At 41.1% G+C, this 19,027-nt stretch overlaps 1 protein-coding gene across 1 annotated transcript in view; it reads left to right on the top strand.

The window, feature by feature from the left end:
* Window positions 1-15,064: 15,064 nt before the first annotated feature.
* LOC134620895 (NLR family CARD domain-containing protein 3-like) overlaps window positions 15,065-19,027 on the top strand; it is an 8,941-nt gene continuing 4,978 nt past the window's right edge. Inside the window, exons 1-4 of the mRNA XM_063467238.1 lie at window positions 15,065-15,122; window positions 15,269-15,494; window positions 15,649-17,446; window positions 18,157-18,327. Coding sequence (XP_063323308.1) covers window positions 15,269-15,494; window positions 15,649-17,446; window positions 18,157-18,327 — 2,195 coding nt within the window. The 5' untranslated portion in view covers window positions 15,065-15,122. The remainder of the gene's footprint in view (window positions 15,123-15,268; window positions 15,495-15,648; window positions 17,447-18,156; window positions 18,328-19,027) is intronic.

The raw sequence follows: 19,027 nt of genomic DNA, 5'->3' as shown, positions 1-19,027 counted from the left end.
TTAAGAGTCTATGATCTTCCCCACTAGCATTAAAGAACTACAGTTACTACACTATGAATCCCATAAAACTGTAAATGCAAATTAAAGCTGAAAGACATCAAGTAAAAACTATGAACATTTTTTTTCTCCCAAATTAAAAATACTGAGGACATTTTATACTTTCAGCCATTATGAACATCTGTGAGCTTATGAAATATGATGAAAAGCCTGTTATACTCTACATAACAGACATTAATATGAAAAACCCCAAATATAAAGCGGTGTCATGGTTAAGAAGTAGTTGCTGAAGACGTATGGCTCCTCAATGAGCAGTTGTGCCCTCTGCAGTTTGTAGAGAGAAGTGAATAAGCTTACAGCACCTGGTATAGTCTCCTATCCAAGTACTACTTTATTATTAATGCAAAATAATACAGTAATTCATAATAGTTCATACTGTAAGTCAAGCAGTATACTCTTTAAAGATTATTTGTTCCATTTTTGCTGCCCACCATCTTCCTCCAAGCTCAGCTCTGTACAACAATATATCTGCTTTCTCTGCTCCTCTCAATCATCTACACTAGCTACAAGCCCACTTGTAGGAGCATTCACTCACTTTGATTTTCTGATTTCTGTAGCAGGAAGTTACGTTTGTTTATCAGTTCGCCATCTTGACTATCTCTATTTAGACGACATTTCGTTTTTATGTGATAACAGAGCTTTTCTTTGTTCTCTAATAATAAAAAATTTCTATTTTTAATCAAAGATAAATTAAAATATAAGTTCGATCAATATATAAATGAGAAAAGCAATTTGAGTGGTAGAAATGACTGTTCAATGCTGAGTTTTGTGGTGGTGTGTGTGTATGTGAGCACATGAGCCAGCTTCAACCTTGGCAGTTTTGTGTGTGTGTGGAGGAAAGCAGGAAGAGAAGAACTTTCCTATTAACGAACCAGTCATTTTTAAGCTGATGCAATATTTTCTTTTTTATTTTGTGTTTTTTCTGACCTGTCCAGCAGTTGTAACAAGTAGAATTATGTCTGAATGCTTTGTTGTGCCAAGGACATTTGCTTTCCCAAGAGGAGCACTATAGACTTCTTTTCTAAAGAGACAAAGAGTAAAAGTGGACAGTAAATCCTCAGTTTCTTAACATAAAGCTCATTATTGCAGCCAGGTGCAGCACAAAAGTGACCCCCTTAAACTGATTTTTAGCTTTAGTGTTATTATTTTCCTCTGAGTTATCGATTCTGTCACTAGGTAGCTAACATAAACTAAAGTAAGTCTATTAGCCACAACCAACCAACCACATGACATCGAGTTCCGTACTAACAGAAGACCGCGCTAAACATGTAAAACCTTAACTTTAAGCACTTATTTCTTAAATCCAGCTTTACAGACAGTGTTACATCTGTCAGTGTTTGAGAGCAGGGTTCAATTATGTAAATTAGCCTTTATATGTTTAGTGTTTCATGTCCCCTTTAAAGGCTCATAGGTGCAATCTAATTCTTGCCACTATCTGCTGATTTCCTGTTTTTAGTGTTTTGCTTTGCTTTTAGATGTTTTTACTTCTTCTTTCTCCTCACTGTCTCTCAGATTGTTTCTTCATGTGCCTCAGTTTATTTCTTCATAAACTTTGGTAAGTGATCGAATTCAGTGTTGTACCAATTCTCTGTACTCTGCTTTAATGGGACTAGGAAAAGCTCTTTAGCCATTTGCATGAGAAGCTGCTGTTTGTGTTAAACAGGAAAACAGGTACTCGTTCTCTGTACATGGATTCCCAGTTTAACCAATCAAATTCTTGATGAATTGGCAGGATCTTACTTTGGAGCCATTGTTTGAATTATTGACATAACAAAACCCCTAAAGTCAAATGTATTCAGGAGCTAAGTTATTCAGTGTGAACAAGATTAACTGACCGAGTAAACAGTAACACACAAATATGACTCGTGAATTTTCATTGGAGGAGCCAAAGCTTGGATATAATGACAATTTTAAGAGGACAGAATTTTTTGATCACTGATTCTTTAGTATTAGAGAGGTAACATCTCAGTCAAGAGAAAATAATTCATATGTTCATATGTAACATGATATTTTGATTGTTTATGTGATTTTGCCTTTGATGTAAATCATCTCCGTAAATTCCCCACAGCCCTCTAACAGAAGCACTTTTTTATAACATAGTTTTCTGATACTGGTGAACTGTCTGCTGCTTTTAAAGTGTCACATCTAAACCTCCCCAGTCTCCACTGATTTTCTGTTCTAGTTATTTTGCTCTCAGCAAGTTTCACTTCTTCTTTCTCCTTGTTAGCCCTCAGATATTTTCACTTTACTCAGTAGCAGTGTTTAGTGTTGGACTGGTTCTTAGTTGCCCTGTGTTCTCTCTGCTGGTTTAATTACACAGAAAACAGCTCATACAGATGTTTGTCTGAGATGCTTCTGTTTGTATTAAAGGATTCAGGTCCCACAGTCTCCTGTCTGAAAAACTAGGCTATTAAAAAGAATGCATCACACTAACTAGCCAAATTCGAACATTCCATTAAAGAAGTTGAAACCTCTGTAAGCAGCTCTTCTTTCAGAGTATTATCAGGTTCCATGTGATGGGAAATAAAAACTCCTGCTAATACTGCAGATCAGACACAACAGGAAGCAGTCAGTAACTTAGAAACTTGTATTCTATCGCATGTGTTCCTGGAGTGAGTATAGTGTACAGACAGCAGAACTTCATCATCTGATGTGTGGTTTCTCTAACTTGGGGTTTCTTTTCCAGGTATTACTGGTTTTGATGTCATTCTGACTTATTTAGACTTGGACACTGAAGTTGTGAGATGTCCTTGGATAAAAGACTCACAAATATCATGCCTGACAAGGAAAACAAGCAGGTTCCATAGAAAAGTTTTATTCGTCTCACTTTCTGCCAGCTATACAGAATTGATAGATGCTGAATAGAGAGATACTGAGGTCTGATGTCTGTTAGCCAGAGAAGGGTATTGCAGTGACTGATTGCTGTTCTCCCAGTAGGTGATGGATCAAAGTGAGGACAGAGAGAATGGAGTCCCTGTCTCTAAAACCACTCTGTGTTGGGAACATGAGAGAAAGACCAAAGCTCATAGGTGAGAGGAACATCTGTAACTGTCTATGTCTGTTCAAATATGACTCAAATTACTGCACCATCAAGAGATATACTCGAGGCTTTGTGTATGCTGTTTTGAAGAAAAAAGAAACAACATAGATGGGATTCTGCTGGACTTAGAACCAGCTCTATGCCCACGAAGAGTGACCTTTCCAAAGGTCTAGGGTCCCCTTACAAAAATCTCTATCCAACAGATATAAAATAAGTGAACATGAACATTTAAAATGACGTATTCTTCCTGCATGGCAGAAACATCTAATTAGAAAAGATACTGAAGTGTTACACCTGCCACTGAAGAGAACTGACTCACAGCTTAGAATAAGTCTGAAATAACAGTCAATTTAACTCTGAAGAGTTACCTCTAAAAATAAGGTGAGCCATTATCTTTCATCAGATTACACTTTAAAGTAGAAAAGGAGGTTTCCAATGTCTACATAGTTTTTTCAATCTGACTGTATCATTTAAGCTGTGATTTTTGTAAGTTTTTTTTTTGTTGTTGTTTGTTTGTTTTTTGGCCTGTCCCGTTTGGATCCATCAGAATTATTGTCTGAAGGCCAAGAAAGATGCCTAGCGGATTTATTTTACCAAAACTTCTGAACTGGTGGACAGAACCAAAGAGCGTGGATGTAATTGTCCGGTGTATTGCCTTGACAGTGTGAGGAGTTGGTGGAGGACGTAAAGCCCATCTTGAACATCCGATGACCGGTATAGTGCACCAAAAGTTTTGGTCTAAGCTGACTGATAAATCCGCTTCCCATTTTGCAATAGGAAGGGATATTGATTCATCTATTTTAGAAAGTGTTCTGTATATTTTAGACAATAATTTGGGGGATTTTAGAGTAAAGAATTGTACCACACTTGGTGGTGTTTGTATTTCAACTTGACTGGGCTTAAATTTCTTTTTTTTTACTATGGATTTAATTTGTTTATCCCATATTGTATAACTAGTCTGTCAAACGAAATAAAGTCTTTTCCTTCCAATATATGTTCCAAGTACAGTGGAACCCCGGCTTACGAAGACCCCATTTAACGAAAAATTCAAGTTACGAAGGCACTTAACGGCAGTATTTCTGCCCGTGGTACGGCAAAATGCCCGCGTAACGAAACCCGATAAATGGTTTATCTGAAATTTCTAGATTATTACATAGTGCCTGTTCTACATCTATCCAAGGTTCATCTAAGAAGGTGTGTTTTAACCATCTTGAGATGAACTGGAGCCTGTTGGCTAAAAAGTAGTGATTAAAGTTAGGCAGATCTAGTCCTCCTTTAGCCTTGGTCCTTTGTAGTGTTTTTAAGCTTATATGTGGGGGTTTATCTTTCCAAAGGAATTTAGAAATATACGAGTCTAGAGATTTGAACCAATCTTGTGATGGCTTACTTGGGATCATTGAAAATAAATAGTTTATTTTTGGCAAGGCCATTATTTTTATAGCGGCGACCCTTCCCATGAGTGATATGGGTAGAGATCCAAAAGTTGATTCTGTTCATCTGGACGTAGCGTTTTATGGGAGAAACGTTTCGTCACTCATCCAAGTGACTTCTTCAGTCTCAGCTGACTGCAGGTTTCCCCAATCTTATAAACAGTAGATTTGCATAATGACTGAAACCAGCCCGCTGGAGGAACAATGGGCTGGGAGGTCAGTTCCTTAATCATAATTATGCAAATTCTCATGACTGACCAAAACCCACTGATCAAAGACCACTGATCAATGGCCATGAGTACCATTCACAGAGAATTGGGGAATGGCTGCAATCACAGCATTGTAAGATGGCGAAAGGTTTTGGTCAGTGATTGTTGATCAATGGTCATGAGAATTTGATGAGTCCTCTGAAGGGGAAATGGATACTGAGTCTAACAGAATGAGCCCCTCTTACTGCTCTAGCCACAATATTCTGAATTAGTTGGCCAGGGCTTGAACCTGGGTTTAGTACTGTCTCCCCAATAGATGCATGGAAGATGTTCATGTCTGATAATATAATAGAAGAGGTTCTGACATGCACAAACATGGAGGCATGAAGAGTAGCCATAGACAGGGGAAAAGAGTGGAAAAATGTAATCAAACATAAGCTCCTAGCCTTCATTTGATTGACCATTCTTGGAGGAAGTGAGAAGAACTGGGATGTACCAGTCGGTGTGTTTTTTGGGAGTCCTCCGCATAACCCATTGTACAAGGCCACTATGTCAATTCAAAGATTTAAAGATATTCGCCGTTTCTTGCACTTTGATGACAAGAGGACCAGAGCCTACCGACTGAAAACAAACCACATGGCAGCTTTCCGCTACATATGGGGCCTGTTCCTGGTCAACTGCAGGCAGAAATTCATCCTCAGTGATTGTGTTACAGTGGATGAACAACTTGTGCCTTTCAGAGGGAAGACCCAGCTTCTGCAGTATATGCAGAGCAAGCATACAAAAGTGATACAAGTGATACAAAAACTGCAATTTCTTAAAATTAATGAAAAAATAAATAAAAATGCAAAGGGCCTCATGTCACAAACATGTTTTATGAGGAATACCTCAAATATGAAAATATTACAACTCTTCGTTTTAAAGATTTTGAAGAATAACAACCGAGTCCGTCTGGACTTCTTTAAGTTGCTTGAAGACGTTTCACCTCTCATCCGAGAAGCTTCTTCAGTTCTAAGGTCAAATGGCCAAGAGTCCCAGATTTAAACCCAGTGGGAGTGTCCCCCCAAAGAGGGACAAAGGACCCCCTGGTGATCCTCTAATCACATGAGCCAAGGTGTGAAAGCGGATGTGGGACCTAATCAGCCAGGGTTTCGGGTGAGCTCATTGTGAAACCTGGCCCCACCTTGTCATGTGAATTCCTGAGGTCAGATGGCCCAGAATGTGAGTGGGCATTAAGGCGTCTGGGGAGGGAACTCAAAACTGGATTATAGATGGCAGACAGTTGGTGTGGTAAACCACCGCCTCTGTTCAAAGATGGTCGCTCACAGTGGACATAGATGGCCTCTTTCACTCCTCTTTCAAACCATCTGTCCTCTCTGTCCAAAATGTGAACGTTGGCATCCTCGAAAGAGTGACCTTTATCCTTAAGATGCAGATGGACTGCTGAGTCTTCACCAGGGGGTCCTTTGTCCCTCTTTGGGGGGACACTCCCACTGGGTTTAAATCTGGGACTCTTGGCCATTTGACCTTAGAACTGAAGAAGCTTCTCGGATGAGAGGTGAAACGTCTTCAAGCAACTTAAAGAAGTCCAGACGCTTTTCTTCGCAAACTCCTTTGACTACGATGACCTGGATGACTGAGAACCTTCACAGACAAAGTTTCATAGAAATTTCTAAAAAAAATAAATAAATTTAGGGTCATATATTGTATTCCCAGATAAATCTTTAACAGCACATATAGTTGTTTTTTCTTTCTTTAATTTTAACCGGTTAGCTAGAAATTGACCGGATTTGTTACCGTGTTCAAAATTTTGCAGGCGAAGTCTTTGTACTAAGAATTGAGTCTTTTTATTAATAATTTCATTTAATTCTAGTTTTGTTTTGCATATTTTGTTCAATATTTCTTCATCTTGGTCGGACACATAGGCTTTTTCTAAGGATTTGATGTTTTTTCTAGTTCCTGAATATTTTTGTTTTCTTCTTTCTTCTCATGTGATGAGAAAGAAATTATTTTACTTCTCATCACAGCTTTCCCTGCTTCCCAGAGGACAGATGCTGATGTTCCAGGAATGTCATTATAACCTAAATATAGAGTCTATTCTTTTTTAAAGTATTTGATAAAGTCTTCCTCTTTGAGTAGTGATGTGTTAAATCTCTAGTTTTTACTTGGTATAGTGTTTTTCTTATGTATTAGTGTTAGAAATACAGGAGCATGATTGCTGAAAGCTATAGGGTGAATCTCAGTGGCTGAGATGTCACTCAGTAGTGAGCTGCTGACTAGGAGATAATCCAGACGAGAGTAGGAGTGATGGACATGTGAGAAGAAAGTATATGTCTTACTGTTGGGCTGAAGGGAGCGCCATGCATCACAAAGACCAAAGTCGCTCATATACTGTTTGATTATACAGAGTGGGCCATTTATATGGATACACCGTAATAAAATGGGAATGGTTGGTGATATTAAAGTCCTGTTTGTGGCACATTAGTATATGTGAGTGGTTGGTGATTTTAAAGTCCTGTTTGTGGCACATTAGTATATGTGAGGGGGCAAACTCCTCAAGATGGGTGGTGACCATGGTGGCCATTTAGAAGTCGGCCATCTTGGATACAACTTTTGTTTTTTCAATAGGAAGAGGGCAATGTGACACATCAAACTTATTGGTAATGTCACAAGAAAAACAATGGTGTGCTTGGTTACTGCACACCATTCCCATTTTATTACGGTATATCCATATAAAGGGCCCACCCTGTATTTGTGGACTGCCAATTACTCTGAGTTCCTGCTGTATTGAGCCTATCCATTTCTTCATTTAGTCCCAGGTTGAGGTCGCCCCCAAGAACAAGTGTGCAATCTAGGTGTTCAGCAAGTGCACTAAAAAATCCGTGGAAGAATGAGGTATCATTTACATTTGGACCATATATACTTACAATACATAGCTTTTGGTTAAGTATAGATAGTTTAACGATTAGGAATCTACCCTCTGGATCTATAACTGTGTTGAGTATTGTGAAAGATATATTTTTATGTATTAAAATTGCTACTCCCCTTTCTCTAGAATTATAACAGGCTGAAAACTCATTAGGAAACTCAGGTGTTTTAAGTTCATTCAAACCTGTGACAGGTCTGTGAGTCTCTTGTAATAAAACAATGTCTGCCTGCAGGTTTTTAAGTTGGTTAAATATTTTTAACCTTTTTTCTCTGGAGCCAGTTCCATGCACATTCCATGTGACAAACCTTAGTGTGCCCATAGTTGTGTGCAATGTTCCCTCTAAGCTGCGCACGTGCGCAATTGCGCACTGCTGGCACGGTCTGTGCGCACAGAAAATCTGCGTTGCGCACAAAAAAAAAAAATCTAACCTGAATTGAAATTAAAATTAAAACTTTAACAATTCTGTTTTGCAGTGTTAGTCAGTCAGTGACTGGCTCCTCGCGTATGGGATTAGAACGATGCCACCTTATCCCATAGTCCAGCCAATAATGCGATTCAGATTCGTATATACGCAGCCAATCAACGTGGTTGACAGGCTATGACAGCGTCCTTATGTGCCGACACCGGTGTTTTAGCGAGCAAAGCGGCATGGCTGATGTGGAGTGAAGCCACGTTAATGACAACGTGTACAACCATTGGAGATGTGAGCAGGACAGACGGAACAATTGACGGAAAAAGTGTGGACTTTATACCAGTTTTTAAATTGTGTTGATAGGCCACGTAAAACCAGAGTTATGATAAAAATATCTGCAATGTTTGGTTTTCTTCCTGAATACTATCGTTGTTTATATTTACTGCGGGAAGAAACGGTAAAAACGCCGTTTTATAAGGAAAAAGGCTCGAAAGCCTGTGAGCAAAAGCAAAGCCCCACAACCCTCTCTTTTTCCTATTCGTCCAAAAAAGTACCATGTCGACCAATCAAAAAATGATATGGCAACGTGGCATCTAGTTGTTAAGAAACGGGAGGAAGTTTTAGGAGTGACGGCGGTGTTTGAGATGTGAGAGATTTGAGACGTTTAGCGCAAATCTTGTGTAGTTAGTGTGTAGTGTAGTCAATAGTTTTGTTGTGTGTGTCAGAGCAATGAGGCGACTGCTGAATGTTACAGGTGTTACAGGAGTGATACATCTCCTGTTGTCAGGCCTGCAGGTATCAGGCTGTTGTTCTCCTTTATCTCATAGTGGACAGAAATTATTTTTTGGAGTGGCACAAATAATTTGTGTGGCATCTTATTGAATGCAGAACACCTGATTGTTCTGTAAATAGTTTGAAATGTTTATTTAAAAATGCATTGGCTGCATTAAAAAAAAATAGCTGCAAAAAACTTTGTTGTTTCCCAAACTGAGTTACTTTTTTGAAGAACTATATAATTAATTGCCCAACATTGGGTCATTATATACTGTATTTTGCAGACAGAGAGTTACAGGACTCTCTCACAGACCACAGACTCATACTCATAATACAAGTCAGAGCTTTATAAAAAAAAATAAAAATAAAGAAAGTTGTGTTTTCAAAATTGGAGTTCAAGTTATTTTTACTTCCAATAGTGTTAACATACTACACAGGTCAATGACTAGATTTTTTTTTTTTTACATTTTCATTGTAAATGGGCTAAAGCAGTTTAAAAGTAGTCTAACATAAATGTAAATGCCGTAATTTGATCATTTTAATAAACCATGTAACTTGGATGGACTAGATGCTGGCGTGACCACAGTGCACACGTCTGATGTCGCTCACAGTGGTCCAAGGGACCGCTCAGGGAGTTTGTGTGTTCGCTCAGACACATGAAAAATTAGAGGCAACATTGATTGTGTGTGTATGGCGAATGATGTACGCTGTGTGTCTCGCTTAGACGGGTGAGGAAAATGGAAAAACATCACTTGTTTGTAAATAAAGAGAAGAAAAATGTGCGGTGAGATACTCCATAGGTCTGACTATGTGTGTGCATATTAACTAATATGAGCAAGTGTGTGCACGTCTGAGTGTGTGTGTCCTATACCTGTGTGCGCTGTGAGGCTGCTGTAAATGTGTTGCCTTTGAACGTATGTGTGTGCGTGGTCGTGCAGAGTGAGTGTGTAGAAATAGAGGGTGTTGTTTGTGGATGAGTAGGGAAACAGGTGATCGATGCAGTGATAGAAAAGAGAGGCAAAGAAACCAAAGAGCAGGGTGAGTGACAAGAGAGAGAGAGGAAAAAAAAGGAATAAAAACGGAACCATTCCAATTAAGGCATTGACGGAGAGTGACGGTGACGTTATTTATGAATTAACAAACTGACATTGCTAAACAGATGTTAATGCAAGGGAGTGTGAGTGAAGAGAATAATGTAGTGGATTCTTATCTGGTGTGCAGTCAATACAACCATGGAGTGGTGCCAGGGTCGCGGTAGAGCTGTCCATCCATGTAGAGCCAGTCCACGGTGATGACAGCCTGGGAACCCTTCTGGATGAGGCTATGTCGGACTGGGAACAGGACCTTGCGTCGTTCCAGGATCTCTCTGGGGAACTGGTCGTTCACGCTGAAATACACTCCTTTCAGCTCTCTGCCGCGACTCTTCACCTGCTCCTTCTGCTTGAAGTGGCCGAATTTGGCCACAACAGGACGTGGTCTCCCGCCTCCGGTCCTCGGAGCCCCGATGCGATGCACTCTTTAAAAGCTATGTTTTTCACCGTGTCCTCCGGCAGATTCTGGAATACCACAAAGTTATCTCTCATTCTACGGGCTTGTAGATCGATAACGGTCTCTTTTATTTTTTTATTTTCTATGTTTAGCTGGGTCACATTTTCGGTGAGAGATTTGACCGAGTCCCGTTGTGTGGCGTTTTCAGCAGCAAGTGTTTCCACTTGCTGCTGGCTGAACTCCAGGGACTCCTTCAGAGATTTAAATTCCCGGTGTAAAATCTCCACCAGGGACAGCCTCGCATCAAAACTGGACAATCTAGATGTGAGACTGATCTGGGCCCCCTGTTTGTTACAAAACTCCAGACATGACATGTGAACTGGGGCCCCCAATCAGACACAATGTCCTTTGGGATTCCATGTAGACCAGGTGTGGGGGAACTCCAGGCCTCAAAGTGTGCTGTCCTGTAGGTTTTAGATGTCTCCTTGATCCAACACAGCTGATTTAAATGGCTAAATTACCTCCTCATCACATCTCAAAGTTCTCCAGAGGCCTGGTAATTAACTAGTCACAGGTTGGACAAGCAGAGACATGTTCCTGGACACCTGGAATTTACCTGGAATTTACCTGGACATCTATTGGTGTGGCTGTAACTCAGGTGGTAGAGCAAGTCAACTACTAACCGGAAGGTTGATGGTTCGATCACAGTCTGCTCCAGTCTGCATGCCAAATATCTAACCCCAGGATACTAACCCCATGTTGCTCTCCAATGCATCCATCAGAGTATGAATGCATGTAAATATTAAATAGGAAGCGCTTAGAAAAATTGCTTGTGAATGTACAAGTTGTTTAAAGCACTTTAAGTGCTCAGATAGAGTAGACAAGCTCTATAAGAACCACTTCATTTACATCTTTGGCCAGAGACAGCCAACAGAACAAACACTGCATGAAAGTTGCCCGAATTTTGAAGAATGTGCCCAGTTAATCACCTTTACTCTGACCTTGGAGGGAACATACAGGCAGTTGGCTGGTTAATTCCCCGGGTCCAGTTCCTCTCCCTGGGCTTCCTTGATCCAGTACACGATTTCCCAGGTGAGGGATCACAGGCTTGGGGAATGATGGTTTCCTCTTTTTCAATTGATTCAGAGAATTGATTAGATAAAGCGTCTGGTTTTACGTTGCATGCACCAGGCCTGTAAGTGATAGTTAGGCTGAAGCGCATGAAGAAAAGAGCCCACCTGCTCTGATGCACATTCAAGTGTTTAGCAGTCTGAAGATGTGCAAGAGTCTTATGATCTGTCCATATGACCAGTGGATGCTCCGTCCCCTCCAACCAGTGTCTCCACTCCTTCAACACTAGCTTTATCGCAAGAAATTCCTGGTTGCCCACATCATTGATCATTTCTGCGAGAGAGAGAGACAATGAGAGAAAAAGGCACAAAGATGGATTTTACCTTCTGACCGCTGGGACGGCATGGCCAACCCCTGAATCAGAGGCATCCACCTCCACAGTGAATGACTTAGAGAAGTCAGCCCGAACCAGGGTGGGTGCAGAGATGAAGCGTATTCCCTTTATCTCTGAAGTATTGAAAGCCTGCTGGGCAGAGGTGCACCATATGAAGGGAACCTTGGTAGAGGTCAGACAAGTCAAAGGCAAGGCAATGCGGCTAAAGTCACAAATGAAGAGTTGGTAAAAATTTGCAGACCCTGGAAATCTTTGGAGCTGTTTTCTATTCAGCATTCCACCATGGCCTGGATTTTGGCTAAATTGGGCCAGAACAAACCTTTCACCCCGATGAACCGGAGAAATGAGAAATGAACTCACATTTCTCACCAATGACGTAAAGGCGATTCTCCAGAAAGCGCTGCAAAACTAGACTTAAGTGGGTCTCATGCTCTGAAACAGACTTAGAGAAGATGAGGATACCATCCATGTACACAAACACGAAGTTATTTATGAAAGAAAGAAAGTAAAATCCAGCCTTGAGAGAGGGCGAGGAGAGGCAGATTATCCTGGCATTCAGGGAGTCATTATGTACTTCTCCATCGCTACTCTTTCTGGTTTCCAGAAACCATATGTGTCTTTCAAGCTGAAGGTGAGAGGCGAGCCAAGCTGCATGGGCTGTTCTTCGCAGGCTCACTTCATCGGGCATTCTGCTTCTCTGAAGTGGCTCCTCCCACCCCAGAAGAAGAGTTGTAGTTCTTCTATCCATACTAGCACATATGGTCATCTATACAGATACACATGGAGATCAAATCATCAAGAAAGTTAGGGAGATTTTTAGCAGCTAATTCAAATCTAAGATCATTGTTTAAAGAAGAAATGCTCCCCGAAGGGCTTTCTCCTTGCATCGTGTTTCTTCAGCCAGTATCCAAAAATTGACTGAAAAATTGGCCACATTTCTCTTAGCTTCTCTTAGAGTGAATAACTTATGTGCTGCCGCGTCGGGATTTGAACCCTGTGCAAACCTTTTTTTTTTTTCTCTTTTTTTTTTTTTGCCCACTTTAGGTGCATCCTCGTAATAGCTCAACCATAAAGGCAGTCTTAGCACAGTCTGATAGGTATAGCCCTGTTGGCAAAAAACAAGAGCACATCGGGTGAGGAAACTTCCACACTTCTCTAACTCACCAGAAAATGGTTTAGGGTTGGGCAGTGGGCGCTCCTGAGGCCACAGTTGAGGTGGAGGAGGTGGAAAGGCAGCCATAGTACTTGAGGAGGAGGAGGTGGATTACTGATTTTAACATACCTTTGATTTTAGTGACATGCTGAAAATGTACATTCCGTTAGAAGAAACATTTCTTTTATATTTTTGTTTATTATATTTCAGTATCATTTGGTGCTTTTATGTTTAACTGTGAATGCTACATGAATAAACTTTTTTCTTTTTTTCAAACTCTTTCATTGCTATCCATTTGTTTCAGGATGCAGCAAGAGACAGCAGACTGTCCTGAACCTATCTGTTTGTCCATGAAGAGTGATTTGTCTATGAATGAACCTAATAACTTTGAACATGAACAACCTGCTCATGGAAGGAAAGTATTTATAAGTTCCAAAGTTTCACTTGTAAGTCAGTATTTTTAAACATCAGATGCTTTCTCAGAAGTGACTAAGCTAGAGAATTTTATCAGTAGATTCATGAAAGCTGTACTCTTTACCAATCTTGTACTAATCTCAGCTGAAGAATTTTATCAGCACATTCCTTTTTTTTTTCTTTTTTTTTTGCCTGTCCCATTTGGTTCTTTTGCCATCAGAATTGTTGTCTAAAGGCAAAGAAAGATTCCCAACGGATTTACTTTACCAAATGGACCATTCCAGCCTTGCCGTATTGGTCTATTTGATTCACCTTTGCTTTTATTGTTTATTTTATTTTCATTTGCTGAACACGGGACAGACTTGACTGGGGAAAAGAAAAGGGAGAAAGAAAGAGGGAAAGAAAAAGAGCGGGGAAGAGGGACGGTGATAAAGGGCAAAAACCAAAAACCAACAAAACAAACAGACAAAAAATACATATATCAATCACCTGGATCATCTGTTGAGAAAGAAAAAAGAGAAAACAAGCAAAGAAAAAGAGAGCAATATAATAAACAACATCATCGCGATGATCTATGTGAATATAACAGTAAATACTAAATATTAAATATTATTGTGCAGCACGTAAGATCGACAGCGCACAGTGTGCTTTGAGGTAGCAGCCAAAAAGGGTGTAGTTTGTTTGTGTGAGCACCCGTGTGTACACCTGTGAGCATGAGCGCGCTTGTATTTAAAAGGTTCCTTCATGTAATGATCTGCTAGAGGGTGTGGGGAGCCACAGCCCCGTCCTCCTGGGCATGAAGCAGGTATGGAGGAGATCAAGGCTCCAGACATCCAGAGGCCCCAAGAGCAAAGGAGACCAAGGAAGAGGGGAAACCGTGCCACTATCCCGGAAAGAGCTGAGGACAGCCCCAGATGAGGGGTCGCTCAGCAGCCGCCGAGCAGAAGTCAGGGGGGGTTGCAGTGACGTGCCTGTGAGCTCCGCCGGCAGCCAGCTGTGCCAGAGTGACCAAGCCCCAGGCGGAGAGGCCGAGGGCACCCCACCCCCGAAGGAGCCCAAGCGAGCCTTAGGCTCCAGGCCCCGACAAGCAGCCACCAGGAGTGAGCCGGTGGGTACCTGGGCGCCCATCCCCGGACACAGAGAACCACCAATGCACCGATGTCTAAAGGCGTCTGCCACTGGCAGGGGGAGTGGTGGGGGGAGATCGGCCTCTCACCCAACATGGAGACAGACATAAAATAGACACTGTACACACAATCACACTCCCCAAGCGTACTCTATACCCCAGGTCTAGGCACCCTTGCCCTTGGAGGGGGAAACTGCACCCAGACCCAGGTAGTGTTACCCTTTTCCCTGGGGTGGAGAGAAGCAGACCGCCCTGACTCTGCAGCAGCAGGGAGGCCCCACATTCCAGACCCCAATCGGATGGCCAACTCCTCCTCCCAGCCCCCCCGCCCCAACAGGCAACAGAGAACGGGGGTGTGTGAACGGGGATGTGCTGTACATCTATCAGCACGTTCCTGATAGATGTACTATTTGCCAATCTTGTAATGTTCTATCAGCTATCAGCTTTCCACCTCATCTTATGACTAGAGAAATTTAGACTTTTCGTTCACCTGTTTTGTGTTTGGATTTGAGTCTTTAGGTTTTCTTAAACATTATGTTTTTTCCACAGACTTTGGGAGAGCTCTGAGGTTTCCAGTTGTCCATCTGCCAAGGAGCATCAAACACAGCTTGACTCCATATTTGTGGTGTGTACATGTACAAAGACACTTTTCAGATACCCAGAGTGTGATCGCTGCTATGTTTAGACCTCCAGGACTTTAGATTGTCACATGATTCACATGTTGTGTCCTACTGGTTTGAATTAAATGTTCATTTTGTCTTTTTGTTCCAGATGCTGGAGGAAAACATGGTGACTTTTGTGAAGGATGAACTGAAGGCCATCCAGAAGTTTCTGAGGTCAAATTACCGAGCATACTTAGAGAATCAGAGTGTGGATCAAGATGTGTTGGAGAGTAAGGATGAAGTGCAGAGGAGCAACAGAAAGGCATTTCTGAAGATCACAATGAACTTCCTGAGGAGAATGAACCACGATGAGCTGGCTGACTGTCTACAGAATAGTAAGAGGATTTAAGCTGCTTCATAAACGGAATATTAATTAATGTCTCCAGAGACAGGCCAGCATGTATTTAAACACTCACCGTTTATGCTAATGAAATGTTGGAATAGTTACTGAAAAATATATTTAATGATCCTTTGTGTTTTGTTGTTTAGAAACTCCTGTTCAACTTAGTCAGCGTAAACTTAAATCTAATCTGAAGAAAAAGTTCCAGCATGTGCTTGAGGGGATTACTAAACCAGGAAACCCAGTCTATCTGAATGAGATCTACACAGACCTTTACATCACAGAGGGAGAGACTGTAGAGGTCAGCGATGAACATGAGGTCATACAGATTGAAACAGTATCCCGGAAACCAGGCAGATCAGAAAAAACAATCAGACAAGAAGACATCTTTAAAGGTTCATCTCAAAGAGATACACCAATCAGAACAGTGTTAACAAAAGGAGTTGCTGGCATTGGGAAAACAGTCTTGACTCAGAAGTTCACTCTGGACTGGGCAGAAGATAAAGCCAATCAGGACATCAAATTCACATTTCCAATCACTTTCAGAGAGCTAAATGTTCTGAAAGAAGAAAAGTTCAGCTTGGTGGGCCTTGTTCATCATTTCTTCACAGAAACCAAAAAAGCAGGAATCTGCAGATTTGAAGACTTCCAGGTTATATTCATCTTCGATGGTCTGGACGAGTGTCGACTTCCTCTGGACTTCCACAATACTGAGATCCTAACTGACCCTAGAAAGTCCACCTCAGTGGATGTGCTACTGACAAACCTCATTAGGGGGAACCTACTTCCCTCTGCTCACCTCTGGATAACCACACGGCCTGCAGCAGCCAATGAGATCCCTCCTGAGTGTGTTGACATGGTGACAGAGGTTAGAGGGTTCACTGACCCACAGAAGGAGGCCTACGTCTGGAAGAGATTCCGAGATAAGACGCAGGCCAAACAGATAATCTCCTATGTGAAGAAATCACGTTGCCTCAACATCATGTGCCACATCCCAGTCTTCTGCTGGATCACCGCTACGGTTCTGGAGAATATGCTGAAAAATGGGGAAGGAAGAGAGTTGCCCAAGACCCTGACTGAGATGTACATCCACTTCCTGGTGGTTCAGGCCAAAGTGAAGGAGGTCAAGTATGATGGAGGAGCTGGGACAGATCCAAACTGGAGTCCAGAGAGCAGGAAGATGATTGAGTCTCTGGGAAAACTTGGTTTCCACCAGTTGCAGAAAGGAAACCTGATCTTCTACGAATCAGACCTGACAGAGTTTGGCATCGATATCAGAGAAGCCTCAGTGTACTCAGGAGTGTTCACACAGATCTTTAAAGAAGAGAGAGGACTGTACCAGGACAGGGTGTTTTGCTTTGTGCATCTAAGTATTCAGGAGTTTTTGGCTGCTCTTTACGTCCATCTGACCTTCATCAACTCTGGAGTCAACTTGTTGGAAGATCAACAAACAACCTGCCAGACGTCTGAAACAACAGAATCTGGAGAGACACACTTTTACAAGAGTGCTGTGAACAAGGCCTTACAGAGTTCAAATGGACACCTGGACTTGTTCCTCCGCTTCCTCCTGGGTCTTTCAGTGCAGACCAATCAGACTCTCCTACAAGGCTTGTTGACAAAGACAGAAAGCAGCCTAAAGATCAATCAGGAAACAGTCCAGTACATCAAGGAGAATATCAGTAACAATCTGTCTGCAGAGAAAAACATCAACCTGTTCCATTGTCTTAATGAATTAAAAGATCAATCTCTAGTGGAGGACATTAAACACTACATGAGATCAGGAAATCTCTCCAGATATTCTCTTTCTCCTGCTCAGTGGGCAGCTCTGGTCTTCTTCTTATTGTCATCAGAAGAAAATCTGGAGGTGTTTGACCTGAATAAATATTCTGCTTCAGAGGAGGCTCTTCTGAGGCTCCTGCCAGTGGTCGAAGCCTCCAGCAAAGCTCTGTAAGTCCACAGATACAGTAGATTTACATATTCATTTTAAGAGGAGGCAACAATCATTAAAAATTCACAAGCATAACAATGATTTGTAACAAGTAGCTGTTGGAAAATAAGTTGTCAAAGTCAGCAGGCTGTTGTTTCCATATATGAATATTAAATACTGGATATCTTCTGCTGCCATGTGCTACTTAAGATTTTTATTGTATATACTGGATATTTTTACCAAAAACATTTCTCTGAAAACAAAGTCATTTTTGAATTAATTTGTGAATTAACTGAGCTACATCTCTAAACTGTGTTTTTCTTCAGCTTAAAGATTTTGACTGGAGCTTTCAATTTAAGCTATTTAAAATCTCAGGAATTGACAATACGTAGAAAGAGGTTCTGTCCAAGGTCTGAGATAAAGCCTAAACACACCAGTTCATTCTGAATCGAATGAACTTGAACTCTTATCTTAAAAGTCTTAAAACAGCATAAAGAGACTGAGTTCTTTTTAACCATATTCATTATGACACATTTATCTTTTGTTTCAAAAATCCATCAGTGTTGTTATATCAGTTCCCCCTCAATCTTTAGAAACTTGAATATTGATATATCCTAAAAATAAATGCATTAACATTTAATTTTTTTTTTAAAGGAAACCAGAGCCTGTATACATAAACTGTTTTGAAGAGGATTTTCATCTGTCTCCTTGTTTATTATTGTCTGTTCAGGATGAATGGCTGTAACTTTTCAGCAAGAAGCTGTGAAGCTCTGTCTTCAGTTCTCAGCTCCCAGTCCTCCAGTCTTAGGCAGCTGGACCTGAGTAACAACAACCTCACTGATTTAGAGGAGAAATTGCTGTCTGGACTGCAGAGTCCTCACTGTATGCTCGAAAAACTAAGGTAATGTAATTATCTAGGAAAATAAATTTCTATAGTATCAATGTGTTTAAATTGCCTCTCTTTTTGTCATGATCCTGGGTCGCTGACACAGCGTTTTGTGTTTAATATTAGTATAATCTTATTTTTCAGGTTAAGTCTTGTTTTCTTGTTCTTAGAGTTTTGGTTCTTGTGTTTAGTGTTTTGTTATCCCTACCTGTGTCCTCCCTCGGTGCTCTGTTCGTGTCTCTGAGTTTGTGTTTGTAAAAGAGTCTGTGAATTTCCTGTTTTACTTTGACGGTCTGTGTCTCTCGTGTCTAGTTAGGTTCAGCTGTGTCCTCCTCTGGTGTGTCATTCCCTCATTACCTTGTGTGTATTTATGGTGTGTGCCTGCCTGTGTTCTTTGTCGCTCTGTCTGTGTTATTTGGTAAATCTCCGCGTCTCTCTGTTCTTCATTCTCTGTGTCATCTTCGCTCATCATCCCCTGTGTAACCTCCATATGTTTCCCCCTGCATGTCATTCTGTGAGTTATGGTTCCAGGTTTTGTTTGTTACTAGTTTTCCCAGTTTAGGTTTATGTTTAGTTCTGTCCTCGCTTTTGTTGTTTTCACCTTCTACAATAAAGCTCCCTCGCATCATTGCCAGTGTCAGCATTTTAGGTCCTTCCTCATAACACCACACAACTGCTGACACAGTCGTGGCACTTTTATAATTACTATTTGCGT

This window comes from Pelmatolapia mariae, linkage group LG23, assembly GCF_036321145.2.
Source record: "Pelmatolapia mariae isolate MD_Pm_ZW linkage group LG23, Pm_UMD_F_2, whole genome shotgun sequence".
Lineage (NCBI taxonomy): Eukaryota > Metazoa > Chordata > Actinopteri > Cichliformes > Cichlidae > Pelmatolapia > Pelmatolapia mariae.
Note: the sequence above shows the minus strand (reverse complement) of the source record. Positions and strands in the feature narration are given on the sequence as shown.